General features: G+C 35.2%; 1 protein-coding gene across 2 annotated transcripts in view; it reads right to left on the reverse strand.

The window, feature by feature from the left end:
- Positions 1-25363, reverse strand: part of TUSC3 (tumor suppressor candidate 3) — a 170086-nt gene that overhangs the window by 22087 nt on the left and 122636 nt on the right. For both annotated transcript variants that reach the window (XM_006893557.1, XM_006893558.1), the window contains exons 7-9: positions 17807-17870; positions 9536-9610; positions 5918-6008 (exon numbers count right to left, since the gene is read on the reverse strand). In XM_006893557.1, the coding sequence (XP_006893619.1) occupies positions 5918-6008; positions 9536-9610; positions 17807-17870 (230 nt within the window). The remainder of the gene's footprint in view (positions 1-5917; positions 6009-9535; positions 9611-17806; positions 17871-25363) is intronic.

Raw genomic sequence — 25363 nt, forward strand, 5'->3', positions numbered from 1 at the left:
TTCCAGGACTAGGTAATAAAGCACTGAATAAAGTAAAACACTGATTTCATATCGAGTAGAGGAAAAAAAACTAAAATAATTATACAGTTATTTAATTACATTATTAAGGGTTGCCAAATTTTTTAATTGCTCTCTGAAATTTTTCTTTCATCAAAATAAAAATAAACACTAAGTTCATTTTTTTAAAATAGCACTAAATGCGCTTATTATCTAGCAAAATCTTTTTCTTTCACCATAATAATGGGTTTTTTAAACTTGAGAAAAAGAACAGTTTTTCATAAAAATCACTTTGAGGAAATGTTTCTCCTAGCATAATTATTCAAAATATGGAAGTATATTAATCACTTTTTTCTATTCCACTTGGAATAGAATACCAGAATTTCCTCATTTAATATTATAATTATGGAATTAATCTCTTGGCAGACAGAGATTGAAAGACAATTATATGCACTGCTTATAAATGACTGCAAAATTTCATAGTACATAAAAGATTTTATAATAAATCCTGGAAAATTTTCCAAGGACTCCTTATTTGTGTAAAATTACGGTTCTTACCATATCCCAGAAGAATCCTTTGCCTCCCTTTCCTCCACTTTAGCTCACTCATAATCCCAGGCACACTGGTCTCCCACGTATCTTATTCCCTTCAGACCCTTTAAATTTGCTGATTGTTTTCCCAGATACAGGCATAGTGCATTTTCATCACTTCACATCTTTACTATAATTTTACCTTTTCCAAGATTTCCCTAGGTATAGCATCTAGATTTCAAATACTCCTCCATATACTTTTCTCTTCTCTACTTATTATTTAGTCAGCTCTGGTGGCTTAGTGGTAAGGACTTAACCTGCCAACACAAAAGTAGGTAGTTCAAACTCACAAACGCCTCTGGGACAGAAAGATTGGCAATCTCCTCCTGTGAAATTTGCCACCACTCAAAACTTAACTGGAAGGGGTCAGTTTCAATTCTACAAAACATACCACCACCATCACTACTATTATTAAATAATAGTATCTTATTATGTAAGCATACTCTATATTTTAATTACTTTTTTCCCTAACTCACCACCTCCCTATCATACTCAAATATTTCTATAAAATTTCATATGAAATAACTATATGAAAACAGGGATTTTTTTTTAAAGCACAAACAGTGCCTAATTGGTAATGAATTATGTCTGCATTACAAATGCAGATGGAATCAGTGAGATTCTCTGCAGGACAAAGATGAGTAATGTCCTCCCATGCTATAGATAGTCTTTTAAAACTTTCTGGATAATTAGCTATGACTTGGTATCAACTTAACGGCAAAGAAGAATTCTGAATTCTGTTCTTCTTGTTATGTGTCATCATGTCAAGTGTACAACTGACAGTGACTCTATGAAGAGCAGATCTGAATCCTGTCCTATCTTGTGCTATCTTCAACACCTCTCACATACTTGAGCCCACTGCTACAGTCACTGTATCAATTCATCTTGTTTAGGGTCTTCCTCTCCTTCACTGGTCCTCCATCTTTGCAAGCATGATTTCCATACCTGTCCTAACAACATGCCCAAAGAATATTGCATGAAGTTTAGCCATCCTTGGCTATAAGGAACACTCTGGCCACAATATATCTAAGACCTATCTGTTTATTCTTTTGGCAGTCCAGGAGCTATTTAGTACTCTTCTCCAACAGCACAACATAAAGACATCAATTCTTCTACTGTCATCCTTATTAAATGTCCAGCTCTCAAGTAATTGGAAAGATCAAGATCACAGCTTAGCAAGATGAGGCATATCTTTATCTGACATTATTGCTCTTCAGGACTTTCAAGAGGTCCCCCACATCATGTTTTCCAATGTTACATACTTCCCAATCTCCTTACTAGTGGTGTCTATGGTGTTGAGTGTGGATCCAAGTAAAATGAACACATACACAATTTCTATCTCTTCATCTATCATGATGTTGTTAATAGCCCAGTTGTGAGGATTTTTGTTGGTGGTTTGTTGTTTTGTTTTTTTTTACACTGAGATGTAATCCACATTGGAGTGAGCTCTGGTGGTTTATAGTAGCTGGTGGATTTAAACCACATGCCTTTTTGGGTTAGCACCTTTACTATTACCACTAATTTACACTCAGCAAGTTCTGTGAATAACATTAAAAATTATTACTCACTTGACATATCTGATGAGGCTGATGAACAGGAAAAGTTGCTGAAGCACCCTGAAGCTCAACGTTCATCTCCTGTTTCTCTAGCCTGCCACACCCCATTAATTAACTACCTCTAATTTTCCCAGAATTCTCTGTTGGGCTCAATTCTGATTCCTTCCTAAGAGTTTTGACCTGAACCATTAAAATTTCATGCTTAAAAGTCATTCTGAGGTATTAATTCCACATTTTACTTCAGTTTCTAAAAATAAATTTTGTCACTTCCAGCCCTATGAGATCAGCTGGAGTAAGCTCATCTCTCATTTAACTTAGTAGGGCCTCGAGAAGCACTGGGAATGGTTATACAAAATTTATTCAATCTTATGGCAATTCATGTACAGACTAGTTCTGTTCTGATTTCAAAGCATCTCTGGTCTCAAACTGCCAATCTTTTGGCATGCAGTTGATCACTTAACTGTTTTTCCACACCACATTCATACAAAAAGTGTGTGACTTCCTACTAGGAAATGCTTTGAGTGTACTTACGTTTCCCTCAAAAAACCAGACTATCAAGTAGATTCTGACTAATACCAATCCTATGGCAAACCTAGAGAGCAGAGTAGAAATGCCTCATGTTGGGATTCCAAGGCTGTACTTTTTACAGAGAGACTGATACATCTTTGTTCCAAGGAGTAACTAGTTAAAATGCTGACTGACATTTATGTTCACAGATGAGTGCTTAACCATTGTGCCATTAGAGATCTTTGTATACTGTGTGATGTTAGGATACGTATTTTTTTAAAGCTTCCCAGAGAATTACAGGTCTACTTTTGGTAAAGGAAGCTCTGCTCATGCAGTCTGTAACAAGTGGCACTGCCAATCCTACAACTGTGATTCAGATCCAACAATGGTTCCCAGAGAGAAAGATGAGGCACTCATGACTTACAGCCCTGGAAACTCAACGGATGATCACAAAGAATTGGAACCAAGTTAATGGCAGTGAGTGAGTTAAGTATGGGAAAGTACCAGAGTAATATATTAAATAAAAACTTTCTTGGAAAAGAAGTGAAAACATGAACATTTTTCATATTACAGCAAAAATAACTTGCAAAGTTAACATTACTAAAAGGAACTGGTAAAAACTAAATTTTTATTTACTTTTTGCTATTTATTTAGGGATCTCTGATGAAGGAGGGAATTAAGCTACTAACTGAAAGAGGTCAGTTTGAATCCACTGCTCTCTCCTCCGATTAGCCTCTGAAAACCTGCTGGAAAGTCAGCTATGAGTATGTTCTGCCTTGACAGTCGTGATTAGAGTTCTTTTTACCAGTCTGTTGCTATCAAATAATTACCTACGTAAGGAATAATACTGTGGTATGATTGTTGTTAGTAGCCTTTGAGTCAATTCTAATTCATGACACTCCTATGTATAAAGAGTAAAATTGTTTCCATTGTGTTTTTCAAGGGTATGAACTTACACAAGCAGATCACAATGTCTATCTGCAAAGGTATTTATAGATGAATTCAAACTAAACTTTTTATACAGAAATTGAGCACTTAATTTTTGTAACAGCCAGAGAATCCCTCTGGTATGACGAAGCGCTATAATGTACAAGAACAGGTAAAATTTCCATTTTAGCTACCATAATATCAATGTTGATCCACAATCAACACTAGAGTAGTGAAGAAGACTTGAAGTACTTACTGAAACAAAACAAAAACTACAGCCTCAATAAGACTACAGTGCAACATCAAGAACACAAAAATTCTCACAGTTGGGTCAATACACAGTATCATGATAAAACAAAAAAATGGTTGAAATTGCTGATGATATTTTACATGTGTCCACAATCAATCAACATTATGGTTTTAACAGTCATGAAATAAAAAGATGCACCACATTGGACAAATTTTCTCTCAAAGATGTTTGTAAAGGACTGAAGAGTGAGGATTTTAGTTTAAGGACTAAGGTGGAGTGTCTAACCCAAGCCATGGTATTTTCAATTGTTTCTTATGCACCAAAATTTGGACAATAAATAAAGAAGACCAAGAGGAATTGATCCCTTTCAATTTTGGTACTAGAGAAGAGTACTGAGTATCTCACGAGCTTCCAAAATAAATAAATCTGCCTTGGAGAAAGCACAATCAAGGTACTCACTGGAGGAAAGGATCCTGAGTTTCGTCTCACATACTTTGGGTATAGTGTCTAAAGGGACTAATCTTTAGATAAAGACATTATACTAGGAGAAACACAGAGTCACCAAAGAGAGAAAGACCCTTCCACAAGATGAACTGACATGCTGACTACAAAAATAGCTCAAGCATAGTGGTGATCATGAGGATGGAATAAAATAGGGCATGGTTTAGATTTAGTTCACAGACTTATGAGTCATAGTTGACTTGATGGCACCCAGCATCAAAAAAAGAAGACATGCATGAAAATTCAGTCTATTACACTACACAGAAGCATGATTCTCAATGCCAAGAGTGGGAGCAGGAAGAAAGAAAGAATTTTATCCTTCTAAGGTTATTAATCTTGGTTTTGATTATTTTTATTATCTTACATTTCAAAAGCCAAACTGTCCAGTTATCTTATTATTAAAAATCGTAAATAAAACATAGACTCTGCTTTTCCTTATTACACTGGATGCCCTCAATATTTAAGTTTTTTAAAATGCATTAAGGCTGCAGATAGGATTTAAGGCAGATAATCCCACAGCTCAAATCTGATAAAATAGTGAATGTAAGGAAAATAAAACTGGAAATTATTCCTCTGCCTCAAAGGAGAAAATACAGAGGTGGAGTTGAAAATACTTCTTCCATATAGTTCTACAAATCAGGTCTCTTGTGATTAGTTATGCTCCTAAGAAAAAGTTAAGTGTTTTTTTTGTCATCATTACCATAAAAAGTTTGTTAAGATAATTACATAGTTCATAAGTGGAAAAGATGGAAGATATGATGAGTTTTAGTTTCTAGTGTACATATTAAGTTTTACATTGCAGCAGAATCTTTCGGATCTCCAAGAAAGAAAATTCAAAGCCTTTGTTTCTTCACTGGAGAGACGGCTAGATGAAACAGGAGGACTCCCTCAAGAAAGAGAAAGTTCTGTATTTATTCTTTAAAACAAAGCAGAGGGAAATGAAGTTAAAGAAATCAAGGGAATGGCTTGCTTTCATGCGAACAGATGTGAGTATACCTACTCTAAGTTACTAGTTTGGTAATGTGGTCTCAGTATGAATTTTCAATGTCTCTGTTCTTTTAATTATAAAGGCATATTAGAGAAAATCTCACCTAATATGCGTTATGATTACTTACTGATGAAATACTATTTACTTTTTACCTCTCAAGTTGACTTTTCCTAATTTTTTAGAGATTTTTTCAGAATTAAAGAGATTACATGAAGTTTATAATTTAATAGATTACATGAGGAAAAAAATCTTATAAATGATGTCAAATCATGATGGATAGACAAACCAAGAAAAGTAGTAATTTGGATTAATATTTTTAAAGCATAAGACTTGATTTTTTTATTCATTGTGCATAAAATACAATATATAGCACATACCAAATAGCAACATCTAGGTAGATGTATCATCAAAATAAAATTGTACTAGTCACGAACAGGGATGCTCCACTATGCTGAACACGTGGTAGGTGCTCAAAATAATATAAATGAATTAAAAGTCACTTAGCAAACGAGTTATCTAATTTAAGTTATCCCTTTTATCAAGCATTGTTTATTCTATTAGTTACAAATTAAAACATTTACATTAGTATAAAAATATTACCTGTAAGGATAGCCGTGGTACTTGGAACGAAATATTGAAAGCAGAAAACTGAAGAAGAAGACCACCAAGCCTAATCCCACTAGGCAGATGACTAGAAAAAGACAATACTGTTAATGTCCAGGAACTAAAACTGACAACTCAAATGTTTATGTTTTTAAAGCACATTCACTTCATTACAATATACTTACATTCAACAGTTCATGGCAAATAGTGGTATGACAAACCAGATAATCCAAAATACAATATATTCATTATTTTCCAAACTCTTCTTAATGAAAAAGACGTAGCGTATAAAAACAACAAAATTGACTAATCTATTGTTCCGTACATTTCTTCTCTTATAAAATTCTATGAATTCTAAAATATAGCTCTGAAGAAACAAAACATATGATAAACCATAAACAAGACCACCAGCACCTGCAAGATGATATAGTGGTATCAGTAGAAACATCTAGGTGATGAGAATGCTAAACAGAATCTTGTATTTTTTTTGGAAGCCATACAAAATTTATAAAGAAATGTATTTTCAAATTATGAATTACAATTTCTTAGGAAAAACACATTATTTAGAAATACTTCAACCTACAGTACAAAAGGCTATAAACAAAAGAATGAAGACTGAGGGGTTTCATAAGCCAAAGGAGAGAAATATTCAGATAACAGATAACTGTATTAATAGTTCTGTCGTTCTAATGTATATTTTTGACTTCCAAACAGGACACGTTAGAATAGGATGAGCCATGGCCTAGGTTTTACTATTACCCTGTACAAGACAAGATGACAATACAAAAGCTATTAATTATATTTTCTTAAACTACACTTAGGAAAATTTTCTTCTAAACTAGGTGAGTTGTGAAATATTTTGAGGGTTTTTTGTTTATATTTATAGTAGATTTTTTCAAATAAGATTTTTGTGAATATAATTAAATGTAAACATCTTCATAAAATTTAAATACTTGAAAACACCAGGTAACTAAATGCAGGCATGTTGAGATTAAGATAAAAAAGAATTCTATTTATGAAAGAGGGATCTGTTTTATAAGTAGAAATTAACTAACATTATCACTTAGAGATATATAGCTATATTTAAAGAATAAAACATTTATGTTCATTTCTATTTGTTTAAGGAATTTAAAACAAATTTGAAAGAAATCTGAACATTTTATTTTGATTATAAGATAATGAAGGAAAAAACAGAAAACACTAAGAGAAGAAACAAGGAAAGTAAAATTCTCTTATATGTTTCCATGATAGTGAAATATAAATTTTAAAATGTTCTCCTATCATATAAATAAAGTCAGGCTGAATTATATTCTTGGAAAGAAGGGAGTAGAAAAGGTATAATATTGCCAAAATATGTCTAGATACTGTCAGTTTTCATTTCACCTCTGTAGGAATATCAATCTCTGTTTTGAGTACAAATTGTGAAAAATCATAAGCCTTTATTAGCATTAGGTTAAAGCTTCTGTGACATTTCGAGGAACATTCATACAGTTGCAGTGCAAATAAATATTGGCAGAAGGTAAAGCAAAAGAGGAAAATCAAACAAAACAGGTTGTTAAGTATCATAAAATAAAAAACACTCTTCACTGCAAAATGTCCAAGTCACTAGATAAAACACCTAAATATCACTTAAGTGTTAAGGCTTACAACTATAATTAACTCATTAACAATCTTATTAACCCTAGAATTAAACAGTTATGTGTACAATCTAGATCTGGCACTTTAGTAAATACTGTTCCCTTTTCCTTTTACAAAGTTTTCTTTTCAAATGAGGAACAGACTACTGCTCATTATACCACATTTGGCACAACAAAGTCCTCACTAGTTATTGAACAGGAAATTATGTTTAAAATGTGGTCATGTAAAACAATGTTTTTATTTGATTCTATAAACAATATATTTATTTGATTCTGTGTAGTGTAACAAAATAATGCAACATAAGGGGAAGGCAGAAGGATAGAACAAGTAGTGAGGGATTAGCAATCAATAAATGGACCCCAGCAGCCCATATAACATACTTGTTAACAGGAAAATGTATATGGCATAGAAGCACTCTGATCTGAGTAATAATTACGATTGTTGCTGCTGTTGAGAAAAATCGTGTCTGAACTAATTTACTGTTGACTCTACAGTAGGTTTTCTGTGGCAGTTAATCACAAGGAAGGAGATGTCCATCTCGTTCCCATGGAGCATCTGGTGGATTTGAATCATATGGTAGTTGTATGAGAATTTAAAAATAAAAATCATATTAGAGGCAAAAAAGAAAAGGGTAAGTTTTATATTAACTGCTTCTACGTGTGTGGGTATGTATGCTTTTATTTGGAGAAAACGGGATGAGTAGGAATCTGTTTCATAAATTTACATGTGTATATTTTAAAATAGGAAAATACAGAAAATTATGGTAATTGTAAGTAATGATTTTATATACTAAATTTTATAGATATTCTGGGATTAAAATACTACATAGCTCTTACTATCATTTAACTTAATATGATTAACATATTATCCTTATGAGTTTATATTATAAGCATGATTTTAAGTTTAAAATACCACTGTTTATACAATGGATATATGATAAAGAACAGAGAGTATTTCATAATGGATAAAGGATATTTCAAAACATTTGAAAATGCTTAACTAAGAGTAATGCAGTTATTTCTTCTATAGTTGCTCTATAATTGTGTACTCCTACCATCACGAGAAAAGAGGGCAGATTAAGTTGTATACCATATTAAAAATATGTTAACACCTAAGACATTTATAAATTTACAAATCACTAAGATTAATTAAAAAGATCACCCCATACTGGGGTAAAAAATCATAAATAATTCCGAGTATTTACATTAAATATCTTAATAAATTATTAAGTCTGTGTTAAGTACAACCATAAAATCATATTGGGGCTTGAGATTAATTATACGTCTCTAGCAGGAAAAAATTCAAGGCTCTCCTTCAAACACTAACTTATGTTCCTTAAGTCAGAATTTTTCCCCTTATTGTCCCTTTTTCTTGTCCAAACTTGTTTCTTTCCACCCCCTCAACAATTTCACAGAGGAAATAGTCCCATCAAAGTCTAAAACATAATTAATCTGCTTAAAAGTTTGAAGAAGTTCCCCTTGATGGAGCTGCAAATCTTAAAATATTCATGGAAAAGATGTTAATAACATTCTCACTTTTACTGTTGATAAAAGTGATTTTGAAGAAAAGTGGAAAAGTATTTTACTATTCCAGTGTGTAACACCTGTGTTATGCTTTGAATCCATATATGCTTTTTAAGTAATGAGAACACATATTGATATTGTTTAAAAAAACCTCTGAAGGCTCAGCCCACAAATCTTATTATTCTTCTGGTTGTAAAAATGATAAGCTGAATTAGTCCATATACAGAGTGAATGGTAGTCCCCTTTATTTGCAAGTCTACAGAAAAATCACTTTATCTCATTTTGAAAGGAAAAGTGGTTTTAAAGCATGCACACACATATCCAGAAAAGAAGAAAAAACCAAGCAAACAAAACTGTCTTCACTTTCTTAAAAGAGCCTTTAAACTTTGTCTGCAAACCATTTCTCATTTGAAAACTAACAATATATCATAAAAACGTCAGCACAGTAACTTACTCCTTCTTTTTCCAACATCCCCTTTGGAAGTTGCAGCTTCATTTAGGAGAACCATTCCCATGGTGATGGCAGCATCTACAACTCTTGTCAAGGAAAGAGTAGACAAAGACGTAGTAGAAAAAGTAATCTTTTAAGATTTTTGAATGTTAATACACAGAGCATCAGTGTCTCCTGTGCACTACTTGTAAAAGGGAAAGCTCGAAGACTAGCATGTGGCTATATGGGTGTACTTTAGCAGAGGGGTTTGGAGAGAATAGGTATTACTAGTCATAATTTGTTTCTGTGACCTTATTATGCAGTAACTTAAAGTTTTCCATTTGGGCATTCATGTTTACGCTGACTTATTTAATTGTGTTGTTGTTGTTTAATGCCGTCGAGTCATAGACGACTCATAGTGACCCTATGAACGAACAGCCTGAGCACTGTTCATACATAGAGTTTCCGGAGGCAAGTCATTTTGGAAGTGGATGCCGCTCCTGCTTCCAGATTGGATGCTTTAAAAAACTATTCTATTTAATATATGGTATTGTCTTTCTGGAAAAACAAAATAAAACATAACAAACTTCATTACTGTATGTAAGAGACAAAGCCCAGGTCAGCCAGTTCTAGACAACTCCTTTCTTTAATTTAGGTGCTTAATGAATTACTTCCACTTCAATCACGTACGAAGCACCTAGAAAGAATTAAGTTCTGAGGTATTAGTATGATGATCTCAATTCACTATTTTTAACTTGAACGTGCTTTAGACAATATATATGTAGGGTCTTTTTAGTTTTTGTTTTTACTACTTTGTGTGTGTGTTTGTGTGTGTACCTTCAAATTGGATCTGACTGGTACAGGAGGAGATTGCCCCTCCTTCTCCAGCAGAGCATCTGGTGGATTTGAACTGTGTACCTCCAGGATTGCAGTGCAGCTTCTTGTCACTAGGCCACCAGAGCTCCCATGGACAATATATGTGTATAAATTCTCTGGAGTCCACAATTATAGGATATAGAGAGAAAAGTACAGAAAAATAATGAAACTTATGAAATAATGAAAAACTCAAGCTGTTTACTTGTATAAAATTACTTACTACCAACTTCTAGGTTAGTTCTTTGGAGCAACTGATGTGAATCCTAAGAGTTAAATTCTATTTCTTTTTACCCTTAGAAACCCTGGAGGTGCATAGGACAAGTGTTGGGCTGCTAAGCAAAAGATCAGGAGTTCAAATCCAGCAACCACTCTACAGGAAAAAGGTGAGACATTGCTTCCAAAGAATCACAGCTTTGGAAATCCTTTCGGGCCTGTTTCATAGGGTCACCAGGAGTCAGATGGCTTGACAGCAATGAGTAGAGTTGGTTTACATTTAAACTTCCCCTGCCATTAACAATTTCTATTCATGTACAAAATACAGTTTATACATTTACAAGCATATGTGTATCAGATGAGAAAACGAATTCACTCTTACTGAGCTGATCTGAACTCATGGCGACCGTGCTGGGTTTCTATTTCAGAAATAGTATAGAAATCTTTATGAGATGAGAGTATTCACATTTCTCCTGCAGGCGAGTTGATGAATATGAACCATCAATATTTTGGTTAGCAGCCCAACACATAATGTCATGCATGAGGGCTCTTTGTATATATACTATATAGGTTTGTTGTTCTTTTAAATTTTTGCCTATATTTCTTCTAATCAGGGTATTTATCTGCCCTCGAACTCTAATGACTTATAAAATATCTTGATTCTTTTTCTAGATATGAATTTATATAAAGAAAAAGAATCACTGCCTTTGAGCTCAGAGGTTAGAAGAAAGTACTGAATATCCCATAAACTGCCCAAAGAGCAAACAAAAGAGTATGCAGGCTGTTTTTGTAAATAAACAGAATTTGACTATTCAACTTTGCCTTGCAGTGCTAAAGAAGTCATGTAGAATTTTTATTTTAAAAAAGACTATCTTTGCTTCAATAGAACATTAACAAAAATTAGACACTGGTCAAATGTGACATTCACCAGGCACAGTCCAAGTGAATTCAATTAGTCCTTAAGATGAATTTGTCTCCCTCACCACCAAAAGCAAAACAAAATTCCCAACCCCCCCAATATACTCCCATATTGACAGCAATTTAGCTTTATTCTTAATTTAAAATATATCATTTAGCAAATATTTGTGCATACAAACCAAAGTAGGCATTTTTAAGGCCTTCTATTTGAAAGGAACCTCTAGAAGCATAGTAATTTGGTAAACAAAATTAACTCTTTGCCATTGAACTGACTCACAGTTCAAACTCCAGCCTGTTTTCAGAGGCTGTAAATCACAGGAGATGACTGCCCGTTTATACCCCTTTTAGTCACAGATGGATTCAAACACTCTGCCTATAGGTTGGCAGGACAGCTTCCTCTTCAAGAAGCAACCAGAGCTTCCTAATTCTAAGGCAGGCTATGTATTATTAGAAAACAATAGTCATTGAAACGTGTATCCAGTTCTTATAAGATTTCTCAAGTTTTCTAGGTTTTAAGAAATTGAGAGACTGGACAATAAATCTTGTGGGTATTAGGATAAAACTGAACTGAGAATATCTTTAATAGAAGGCCCTTCAGAAATGAAAATCCCTTAGTTATATCAATTAACACATATTTTGTTAAAAAAACCCACACCATTATTTATTTGTAACAAGAAATCTTGGGACTTTGGTTGAAGGTGAAGCTTAACAAACACATGGGAATGCATGCATAGTGCTGACTAATGAAAGCCACTGTGAGTCTGAGAGAGAAGCTAACTCTGGATTAACAGTTGCGGTGCTGTTAAGCTGAATAAACTTTCAGCTCGACCTTATGAAAGCACTGTAATACTGAAAAATTACAAAGTAATTAGGTGATGAGTAAAGTATGTTTCCAAGAAAAAGATCCTGAGCAATCCATAGAGATTAATAATGTCTACTTCTAAAATTTAGTCGCTTTCACAGTTATCAGGCATATTAGAGTTGATGAATATCACTGCCAAATATTTTTCAACTACTGTGCACACTCCACAGTTTCTTTGCTGATCCTGTCAATCACTTTTCTAGTGCTTAAAAAGAAGCAAAGATATTGACATGGTCTCACATAAAACAAAAGCAGTTATCTGCGTAAATTACATACAATACCCTGAGGCATTGATTATCCTGCTGAACTACTGACAAAAACATTACATTATAATCCAATCTCAATTGTGCATGATGATGAGTTTACTGTTGCTCCTGGGAAGGAAGTCAGAATTTTGTCAATTTAAAGATAAATAAGAACAGATGTGGGGAAAAAAGTTAGCACATTAATAGGAGATCTAAAGGGATCCAAATCGAAAATTATTTTCAACTTGCAGCCATCATTAATTCTCTATCATGTTTCTTTTTTGATACAACACATAAAGGAAATATTTGCTCTCTATCACAGTTTGCAAACAAGTGCTGAATAAAGTCATATTCTTTTGTCAATAAATGAAAAAATGCATTTTATAGGAAATGCAAATATCAGCTTTATAAGCATAAAAGATAGTAGTAGTAGTAGTAGTATTGTTAGTGTTGTTATAACTTGTGCTGCTTTACTAACACTTTTACTTCCAAGTGGTATTTATCTCATTTCATCATCTGGATATTTTAAAACTTAAAAGAGGTTATGTTAGAGCTTACAAGGTCATAGTTGATTGTAAAACCAATCCTGTAACTCTCATGTTCTATATTCACTTGCAGATTGCATTTTGGTCAGAGAAAAGAATTCCTGTCTTTCATCAAAGGACACCAACTAGAATTTGATATGTTTGAAATATTATTAAATAAAGGTTCAGATTGTTTTAGACTACTCCCTCCACTCCCATGACTTACTGGAAGAAATAATTAGAGATTGTGGTTTTTGCTACATGATCCCAAGTCAGAATCAACCTGGAGGTGATCCAGCAGTGGGTTTCAGAAACTGCCCCTCTTTATCCTGAGGAGGGGCTGGTGGGTTCAAAATGCTTGCCTTTTGGATTGGTAGTACAATTCCCTACCCATTTGGTCATCAGAGCTCCCAAATGACAGAATAGTTAAGATTTAATACACACACACACACACACACACAGACACACACACACTCTCTCTCTCTCTCTTTTATAAACATTTCTCTAAAAGCAAGGTGATTTAAAAACAAACAAACAAAAGACCAACCAAAAACTCAAACAAAAAAACACTCCCCCCTCCCCCCAACAAGTGCCTTCAAATAACCATTTCTCTGTGCCACAGGGATCTCTGGAGGCCAAGTGGTAACAAGTTGTATCAGTAACCTAATCCACCAACTGTTCCTTGGGAGGAAGATGGGTAGTTTTCTCCCAAGCAGTTAATTGTCTCTGAAAATCCACTGGGGCATTTTCTATGGGTTAGTTCTGACTTGACAGTACACAAGAACGTAACTGGAATTTCTTCCACCTTTCCCAGAATGATGTCTTTTTCTAGGAATTGGCCTTTCTTGACAATAAGAAAAAAAATTTTAATAAAATGGATTGATATAATGACTAACAATGGTCTCAAACACGCCAGAGATTGTAAGGATGGCAAAGGACAGGACAAATTTAAGATCTTTTGTTCACAGGGATTGCTATGAGTTATAGTCTATTTGATGGTATGAAACAATATACTTGGGATAGGCTCAATAAAGAGTTTTTTTAAAAAAATTTAGTCCCTGTACAGCACTAGCATCTTTAATATGTCATATATGAATATACAAAAGACATTACATCTATACTTTATAAAATATATCTACATTTAAGATATAACTATTACATATAGTTATATCAAGTGTTCTGAGATTCCCATTTTCCTCAAGGCTAGCCACAACTTGTTGTGATCCACACAGTCAAATGCCTTTGCAAAGTCAATGAAACAAAGACATTCTGCTTTCTTTCAAGATCCATCTGACCTTGGCAATAATGTCTCTAGTGCCACAATCTCTTCTAAACCCAGCTTGTATTTCTGGAAGTTCTCTGTCCATGTACTTTTTCAGTCGTTTCGGGATGATCTTCAGCAGAATTCTGCTAGTGTGTGATATTAGTGATGTTGTTGTTGTTATGTGCCATCAAGTCACTTGCGACTCACAGCAACCCTATGTACAACAGCCCTAAACTCTGCTCTGTCCTGTGCCAATCCCAATGCCTCTGACACACCCATCCCGATTACCCCAGTCACTGAATTAATCCACCTCATAAAGGGTCTTCCCGTCCTGAGCCGTCCCTCCACCCTCCCAAGCATGATGTCCCTCTCCAAGGACCTCTCCCTCCTTACAACATGTCCAAAGTATGTCAGATGAAGCCCTAAAATTTCCACACTCTGTCGGGTCACCACTTTTGGGAATAGGAATAAATATAGATCTCTTCCAGTCAGCTGACCAAGTAGTTGTCCTTCAGGTTTCTTGGCACAACAGGGTGAAGTCATCCAGGGCTACATCTGTTTGTTGAAATATGTCAACTGAAACATCAACTCCTGGGGCTTTATTTTTTGCTAAGTCCTTCAAAGCAGCCTGAACATCCTCCTTTCATTACCACTGCCTCTTGATCTTATGTTGCTTCTTGAAATTCTTCTGTGCCAGCCAATTCTTTTTTTTGGAATTATTTTTAGCTTATATTACTCATTAGAAAAATGTGTTAGGATTTCAAGTCCCTAACTCTTCAACAGATTGGCTTTATGATCTGAATCAGCCTGAACTGCTCTTTCTTAACAAATATGAAGCCCATATACTTTGTAAAAATTTTTTGGTTGTACTTTTCCCCCAAACTTTGCTTTCCTCATGTAGTTCTTCATTTTAGTAATATGAGGCTTTATCTTCCTGCATATGTGCACTTCAAAGTTGTTATGATTCCTCGTTTTTGAATGTTGTTCATGACACCTACTGTAAAGTTTTGGCAATTTCCCCCACTTTACATATATACCAAAGCATTCCACCCATGTAGGCTCATCCTCTGTTGCAAGAAAAATAGCAGATTGTCTTTCAATTTCTCTGTTCTTGTACCTCTATCTTATCACTGAAAAAATCTCATCAGAACAAACCTCTGTCAGCTTAAAGAGGCGAAACATATATGATCATTTTTCTTTTTACAGCCAGATTTATTAAGGCACTGAGGGCTCAATCTCTGAATCCCTCATAAAGTTCTTACAAGACAGCCAATTAGAACTGGCTTATCAATTACAATCCATGTAAATCTGATTACAAAATAAAGCTCAAATTTTTAGCAAGTTACGGAAAAATTTTCATTATGAAGTCTAAACAACCTCCCTTTCTCCTATTCTTTATGATGCTATTATGTACTTCTCCAAAAAAGAATAATCACTCTCATTATTTGTTTTTTTATCTGCTAAAACTGTTAACAATCTCAAAACTCTTCACCATCTAACATGATGTTGCCAATCAGCCCGGTGGTGAGAATGAATCTTTGTCTTCAAGATGTTGAGCTTCAATCTACAGTGAAGACTGCAGTCCTTTACAACCTCTAGCAAATGCCTCAGGTCCTCTTCAATTTCGGCAAGCAAGGTTGTGTCATCTGCATAATGCAGCTATTGAGGAGTCTTCCTCCAATCCTGATGCCACATTCCTCCTCACAGAGCCCAGCATTTTGGATGATCTGTTCCACATATAGATTGAAAAGATATGGAGATAGGGTGCGTCCCTGGTGTATACCTTCCTGACTTTGAACTATGCGGTGTTTCCATGCTCTGACAATTGCCTCCTGGTCCAAGTATAGGCTTTGCATAAGCACAATCAAGTTTTATGGGATTCCATTCTTTACAGAGTTAGCCACAGTTTGTTGTGATCTACCCAGTCAAATGTCTTTGCATAGTCAATGAAACACAGACAGATATTCCTCTGGTACTCTCTGTTATTGGCCAAAATCCATTTGACATTAATGATAATGTCTCTAGTACCATGGTCTCTTCTAACCCAGCCTGCACATCTGACAGTTTTCTGCTAATAAGCTGTTCCAGTCATTTTTGGATAATTTTCAACAGAATCTTGCCTGCATGTGGTATTAATGATATTGTCTGATAATTTCCAAACTCTGTTGAGTCATCTTTTTGGGAATGGGAACAAATATGAATCTCTTCTAGTCAGTTGGCTTAATGATTGTCCTCCAAATTTCAATTCCTCGGGCCTTGTTTTTTGCCAATTCCTTCAGAGTAGCTTAAAATTCCTCCTTCATGACCACAGGCTCTTGATCATACATTGTTTCATGAAATTCTCCTGTGTCAGATGATTCCTTTTGGTACAGTGACTTTGTATACTCCTTCCATCTTCTTCAATGCTTCCTGGATCATTTAATTTTTTGCCCAAAACATCCTTAAGTATTACAACTCAAGTCTTGAATTTGTTCTTCAGTTCCTTCAGATTAAGAACTGGCAAGCAAGCCTGACCATTTAATAAAATCTATCAGTGTTATTAAAAAGATCTTGGTATCACTCTGTTGTTGTGTACACTTGTGTTAGAAATGACTCACAGTTGACCCTCCAGGTTTTCAGAGTCAGTACATCACATGGGAGGAGAGTTTCCATAGTTCTCCCAAGGAACTGCTGATGGAGTCAAGCAACACGCCTTTAGGAGAGCAGTGCAGGTTTTTACCACTAGGTCACCAGAGATACTGGTAGGACTAGATTTATTATAAAATTACCTGTCAAAGACCATAACTAAGTATTAGTCCAAAGGGAGCTGTGCTGCTAACCCAAAGGTGGTAATCTGAATCATCAGTTCAACAGGATAAAAATGGGCAATATATTCCTGTGCAATTTACACCCTCAGAAACTTGCTACAGGGACAGCTATAAGTGGTTTCTGACTCGAAGATAATGAGTGAGTGATAAAATACTAAGGACTTGAGAGAGAGTGTTGTCTAATTCCGCAAATGTCCCTGGCTTACTACAACATTTAAGGAACTAAGTATTAACTTAATCACTTGTTATTCTGCTACTTATACAGCTCTTCCTTTCTTCCTACTAAGTTTCAACAGAGGAAACTGATATAAATAGAACAAAAAAATATAGTTAAAGATAATCAAAGCAAATAAAGGCTATACTTAGAAATTAACAGTGAAAGAGACAAAAATTATAGTCTGTTAATGATTTAGAACAACAATAGGTATTATAGTCCGCTATGAATTAGCACAGATATTAGAAAACAGTAATACAATAAAGTTTAAAATATTTTTTTAAATGTCTTAATTATTGTGATGACAAAATCAACTGGACTGCATGCAGCTTTAGTTCACCGTCTTCAGTTACCCAGCATTTTGAAGGATACTCAATACCAGAATAATGTGTGACTCTGCCACGAACTGAGCCTGGCTGCTCCCATGAATGTAACTCTACAAAACAAGAAAAGAGACAAAAATTGAAATGTAAGGAAAGGTATTGTATAGCATTATGTTATGAAAATCATGAAGATAAACAATGGCCAAATCTACTCATTAAGCTTTCATTTTATCCTTTAACTAAAATAATTACAATGCTATGCAAAATAACAGGTGATGATAGCTGACATTTCTGTTAACTATAGAAAGTCTCTTGTAATCAAAAGTAAACTTAATATTACCTGTTCAAGCATTTATCACAGACACAGAATACAATGATTATATCCACTAGTTAGCATGAAAATGGACTTAGCAAAAAGTATGAATCAGAGAAATAACTGTTTTGATATTTTAAAAATTCTTTGCCCTTTAAAATAAGCCAAAAATTATCTATCTAATATCCAATAATTCCATCCCTCGGAAACACAATTTTTCATACAGAGAGTTTGCTTTTTAAGTGTATTTATTTCACATAAACATTGAAAGGGATTTTTATTCAATGTATTATTATAATTGTGTTTATCCTGTGGAGAAACGTGTAGCTTTATATCCAGGATGAAATAAAGTAGATGATGGCCAATAAAGAAAACTGAAAACAAATCACCATATAGAATAATGTGTTTCTCTAAGAAAAACTATTCACTATTACATCTCTGTTCAATGCTCTTAAAACAGTTCCTATAAAGTTGGTTTTAATTTTTTTAACGAGGATTTTTTACTTAAAAAAATTGCTAACAAAATTGGTGCCTTTCATTACAAATAAATGTTCTATTTTACATCTCTTATGAAACATACTTTGTCTTTTGAGAGAATCAAAGTGGCTTATCCAATCTTTTTCTTTGTTGTTATTTCTGACAATGGCTAAACCATAATGGAATGAAACTATAAGAGTCTTGAAATTATACCTTTCTTAACTTAAATCTGGACAAATCCACAATCTCTCAGAAATTAAGTATTCTTTTATCTATAAAATTAGAAACTGAAGTATAACGTCTATGTCATAAAGGAGCTACCAAAGGCACACAGTTTGAACTCACTTGCCACTTTGTGGGAAAAGGAGGGGCAATCTCCTCTTGATTTACTGCCTCTGAAAAATCTGATGGAGGATCACCGCTGGATTCTTTCCAATTCCAGGACGCACAAACAACAACAACATGCTGTAAATCATTTTATCACCAGTCTTATATCAATATCTGTATGTAAAGGTCTTTTTTTTTTAATATCCTGCTCTAGTTTTGTTTCCATTTCAATGTCTGAGTTGTTTATGTGAAGGAGTGCTTACTTATATGTATACATATTATTTAAGTATAGCTTCAGCCAAATTAACTACCCTGTCATTTCTGGTTAATGCTGTTGAGGAATTATACCATCCGCCTCGCCTTTATCCCAGCCCTGTTGGCCTAGTTCTTAAAGAGAATACGTCTGTTCACCCCAGCGATGTGCCTTTCTAGCAGCTGGAAACTACCAGCAACTCTAGATGAGCATTCTCCTCCCATGTGATTTATAACCTTAGAAACTCCCTGAAGGGATAGTTCTGAGTCAGTTATGACTCAATGGCAATAAGTGTGTACGTGAATGATATAAAACAAGAGAGTTCAGGTAGCACAGTGCCATAGGGAATGGTGCTGCTGGTTTAAATCCTCCAGCAGCTCCCCAGGAGAAAGATAGCCAATCTCCTTTGGTGTAATTTCTAGAAACTCAAATGAGAAGAAACTGACGCAAAGACTTTCCTTTTCTTTAGTTAAATAGTTAAGACAGTAATTAATAACAGATACAACCGTAAAAGTACCAATAATAGCAATCATTTCTGACTATGTGTTTTGTTTAAGACATTAAGAGTTTTATATGCAATATCTCATTTTCTTGTAGCTTTACAATGTAGATATTTGAATTATTTTGTAAATAAGGTGAAGCTTAAAGCACTGATGACACTTGCCCACACTTTTATAGTCTATAAATGTAGATCTGGAATTTGAACATAGGTCATTGCAGGATAAGGAACTTCTCTTTATATATAGATTATATATACTAGATAGCTGTAGCCTACTGGGATAACTGGTCAGTTGTGACATCCGTCTAGGCCACCAGAGCTCTCTTTGTGTGTTTCTTGTTGTTGCTGTTGTGTACCGTAGAGTGGAAACTGACTCATAGCTGACCTTCTGGCGCGTTTTCAGAGGTTAATCAAACAGGAAGCACCTGTGGGATTCAAACCGCGTGCCTTCAGGATTGCAGCACAACAGGGTACCATATTAAAATAATCTTTTTTTTTAAATAAGTTATCACTTGTTCTACAATTTCTTTTACAGAATACTAATGTTCAAGGAAGGGTATTTTTGAACTGTTTAAACAAACTCATATTATTTAGTGCTAAAACTAAAATAAATATTTTAAAGTATCCTCTGACATTCTCACTGGAGGATACTACATTCCTGCTTTAATCAATTAACTGAAGTGTGAAGGAAGGATGAGGAAAGGAGTAAGTGAATGTTCTATTGAGGCAAAAGGTTACTATTTTTTCCTTACACAAAGTAAGATGAAATTCCACTCTGATAGTCTAATTAAGACTCCCCTATTTCTTAATTTTTATACATGTCTATTTCATTCCTTGGGGTCTTCTTTTTTTTTCATCAGCCTCATCAACTCAGGAGGCAATATTAGTTCCTGCTAGGCTGTTGCTATGCCCAATGAAAGATGTGAGACAGATAATAGTGAAGCCAAGTTCTTATGGATTTGCCTGGGGAAAAAAGAGCTATAAATAGGCATTATCTACATCCAGGTGACAAAAAATGCCACTGTGTTTGATTTCCCCAAAGAATGCATACATGTTGTGCTTGAAATTTCCGAGTACTTTATTAATTGGTTTAAATTTTTTTTAAAAAGATCACAACAGAAATACAAATAAAATTATCAGAGAGTAATAGATTATTTGCCACTGTGCCAACAACAGCTACCAATCTCTCGTTACTAAAATTTTAGGATGTCTTTTAGCCATAGTTCATCTGATCAAGGAGGCACATAAATCTAAAACTCTTATCTTCCCAGCCACACTCCAAACAAGGTTTCTTCAATTTTTATTATCTTATTTGAAGATCAAAGTTTGAAAGCTCAACCCAGATCAGTGATTCTCAAAAAAGAACTTTCAAATATGTGCTGCATGAAATACATCTGAGATAATTTTAAAGAAGCAGATCCTCAGATTCAGAATCTAAAGACTCTAGTACAACAGATGTGTGGTTAGAACCTTGCCTTGCGCCTGAGCTGCAAACCATGTCTATATACGTATCTTTTCTGAGGCAGCTGTATGAGAAGAGAAGAATTCTGTAAAAGTTATTAGAAATGAAATATTCAGGAAAATTATCTTACTAGTGAGGAGGCCTAGTGGGAAAATGGTTAAGAGTTGGAACCTATCAAGAGAACTCTACTTTTAGAGTTCATCTTATAGGATGGTTACAAGTGAATGGTACAATTGTCTTCTAAGAAAATAATTGGTATGTAAATGCAGCAATTACAGCTGGAATTATCTAGGTCTATGTTTAAAGTCACTACTGCCAACAAATTGGGCTTAAGAAATGGAAGAAGAAATGAGAATGAAGAGTATCAGGTAATAGGACTATGTGTCTATAGAACTGATATCACATGCAAGCAAGATTCTCAAGATTATACAAAAATAACTGGAACAGCACATCAACAGGGAGCTGCCTGAAGTGCAAGCTGCGTTTAGAAGAAGCCGTACCAAGAGCTATCTAACATTAGCTATAATATTTCTAGTACTACAGCCTCTTCTAAACCCAGCATTTAAATATCAATTCTTTTCTTAGAAGACAATTGCTGAAAAGTAATGATGTCTGTCTGGAGACTAACATGTGTCTGATCCAGGCCACAGTCTGCAACTACTTGCTATAGTTTAGAAAGCTGGACAATAACTAGAGATGATAGAAAGAGAAGTGATGCCTTTGAGCTGTGGTGCTGAAGAAGGGTATTGATTGAATGTACCGTGGACTGCTAGGAGAGCAAGTTTGTCCAAAAAAGGGTAAGAACATGTTGGCCCTTGGACGCAATAATTCTGAAGCTTCATTCAACATGCTTTAGACATGTTGCAAGGCAGGACCAGTCCTTGGAGAGAGACATTATGCTTTGGAGGATGGAGGGATAGCACAAGAGTTAGACTCTCGATAAAATGGATTGATTCAGTGACTGGTGTAATGGGAGTGGGTGTGTCAGAGACAGTAAGATTGGTACAAGATAGAGCAAGGTTTCGGGCTGTTGTACATCGGGTTGCTATGAGTCACAGGTGACTTGACAACACATATAGATTTCGCATTAGCACAATCAAGTGTTCTGGGATTCCCATTCTTCTCAGAGTGAGCCACAGTTTGTTATGATCCACACAGTCAAACGAAATTGTATAGTTCAGCTAAAATCTATCCAACATCAGCTACAATATCCCTAGTACCACGACCTCTTCTAAACCCAGCCTGGACTTCTGGCAGTTCTCTGCTGATGTGCTGTTCCAGTCATTTTTGGATAATCTTCAGGGTAATCTTGCTTGCATGTGAAATCAATAATAGTGTTCTATAGTTTCCACATTCTACTGGGTCACCCTTCTTTGGGATGGGAACAAATATAGATCTCTTCCAGTCAGTTGGCTAAATGGTTGTTCTCTAAATTTCTTGGCACAACTTGGTGAGAACGTCCAGGGCAGCATCTATTAGCTGAAATATGTCAATTATTAATATTGACAATAAAAATGAGACATTGCTGTTGCTGTTGTTATGAACTGTCAAGGCATAACCAATTGATACCTGTCCCTCCACTGGGTTTTTAGAGGCAATAACTTACACAGCAGGAGATGGTTCAGCTTTCGCCTGTGGATTCAAACCACACGCCTTTGGGTTGGCAGTGCAGATCCTTGCCATTAGGTTACAAAGTGAATTTCTTCCAAGCACAACGCAAAAGTTGAAAAGATTGTCTGGCTCAATGTCTAAACACTTCCTTAGACTACTTAGTATTCTGTTGATAATAACTTATCTCTAGACTATAGATTTCATTTTAGTCAGTAACAAAAGAAACTTGAAATGCATAGTATTTCCATTTTCTTTTGTAACTAAATAAAAATTTCAAAATGAAGAAATACTTCTGTATTCTTTATTACTTTAAAATCATAGTGAGCAGCTTTTAAAGTGAGATATGTCATATATGTAAATCTACACTACATATCCTTTTATACTTTTGTAATACCTAATATGACAGATATAAAAGCATTTGCATGGTGGATTTACGTATTTAATGTCTTAAAAGATAATATAATGAAAATAAGTAGATTTTTCATTTTTTAAATAAACCTTTTTCATAGTAGAAAAAATACCCCGGTAATCAAGAAAGATGAATATTCCTTTGCCATTATAATAAACTTAAACTCTAAATGGAAAAAATGCAAAAGCTAATACAACTTAATATTTGAGTCATTGTACATTAAAAAGAAAATCATTAACTCTATAACAACAATTCTTTTCACCTGTAACAAAGTCAACATAATAAATTAGGAATAAAAGATCAGTATCGTAGTCAAATATTTTTTATTGAGCAAATCATTTGAGAAACTGGATCCTATGAAGAAGAATGTGACATCAGGATCAGAGGAAGACTCATCAACAACATGTGTTATGCAGATGACACAACATTGTTTTCTAAAAGTGAAGAGAACTTGAAGCACTTACTACAGAAGACCAAAGACTTCAATATGAATAACATATTAAGATGAAAAAAATCCTCACCACTGAAGAGATAGATAACATCATGATTGCTGTTGTTATGTGCCGTTAAGTTGCTTGCGACTCATAGCGACCCTATGTAAAACAGCCCTAAACTCTGTTCTGTCCTGTGCCAATCTCACTGTCTCCGACACACTCATCCTGATTACCCTAGTCACTGAATCAATCCACCTCCTAAAGGGTCTTCCCCTCCTGTGCCTGCCCTTCACCCTCCCAAGCATGATGTCCTTCTCCAAGGAACAGTCTCTCCTTACAACATGACCAAAGTATGTCAGACGAAGCCTCAGAATTCTTGCCTCCAAGGAGCAGCCCGGTTTAACCCTGCCCAGGATCAATCTGTTTGTTTTCTTAGCAGTCCATGGTACCCTCAATACTCTTCTCCAACACCAAAGCTCAAAGGCATCAATTCTCCTTCTATCCTCCCTAGTCATTGTCCAACTCTGGCACATAACAAGTGATTGTAAAGACCATGGCCTGTACAAGATACACCTTAGTCTCCGGAGAGACACCATTGCTCTTCAGTACTTTAGAGAGGTCCCTAACAGCAGACTTTCCCATCGCAATATGTCTTTTAATTTCCTGGCTGCTGGATAGGCAGAGAAAAACTTGAAGTCATGATCTCTAGTATACTGAAGTCTACTGTTGCAGATACTGAGTCAATCTCATGGAGGGTATTTCTCTTATTTATACTCTCCTACTGTAAGGTGCAGCTGATCTCAATTTTATGCTATGCATCTGAGAGCTGGACAATGAATATGGATGACAGGGAAGAATCAGTGGGTCGGAGTTGTGTTGGAGAAAAGTGCTACAAAGAGAATAAATTTGTTCTGGAGAGGGTGAAACCAGTTCCTTGAAGTTATCTTGAAGCCTTGTCTTATACAGTGTTTTAGGAATACGTTTTTGTTGAGATGTGCTGTCAAGCTGCCTGCGACCCATACCAATACAACATCAGCTCTGAAACACGCCCCGACCTGCTGATCCAGTCTCATTAATTCTGACATATTGACCCTCATTGCCCCAGTCACTGTATCAATGCATCTCATCTGGGGTTATCCTCTCCTGCCCTGTCCCTACACCCTTTCAAGCATGATATCCTTCTCCAAAGACTGGGGTCTCTCCTGGCCACGTGCCCAAGATATGTGAGCTGGAGCTTCAAAATTCTAGCCTCCAAAGAGAGACTTGGTTTCACCCTCTACAAGACAGATCTATTATTTTTTTTGGCAGTCCATGATATGTTCAAGACTCTTCTCCAGCATCACCATTCGAAGGTATAGATTCTTCTTCGGTCATCCTTAGTCAACGTCCAGCTCTCGGATGCAAAGCAAGTAATTGCAAAAACCATGGCCTTGATAATGTGCACCTTAGTCTCTAGACTAACATCCATGCTTTTCAGTACTCTTGGAGGGGTCTCTGACAGATTTTTTCAATTCAATTCATCATTTTTTTTCTGTCTTCTGGTGTTAAGAGTATTGACTGTGGACCTGAGCAATTTGTAATTGTTAACAACTTTGATCTATTCTCCATCCGTCATAGATACTCTCATTCCAAAAAAGGTGACTCAACAGTGTGGAAATTATCAAACAATCACTAATGTAACACACTAGCAAAATCTGCTGAAGATCATTGAGGAATGACTTGAACAGTACACTGACAGAGAACTGCCAGAAATACAAGCTGGGTTTAGAGGAGGTCGTGGCACTAAAGACATTATCACCAATGTCAGGTGGATCTTTGCAG

Source organism: Elephantulus edwardii, unplaced genomic scaffold, assembly GCF_000299155.1.
Source record: "Elephantulus edwardii isolate Elephantulus edwardi_28Jun2011 unplaced genomic scaffold, EleEdw1.0 scaffold00128, whole genome shotgun sequence".
NCBI lineage: Eukaryota > Metazoa > Chordata > Mammalia > Macroscelidea > Macroscelididae > Elephantulus > Elephantulus edwardii.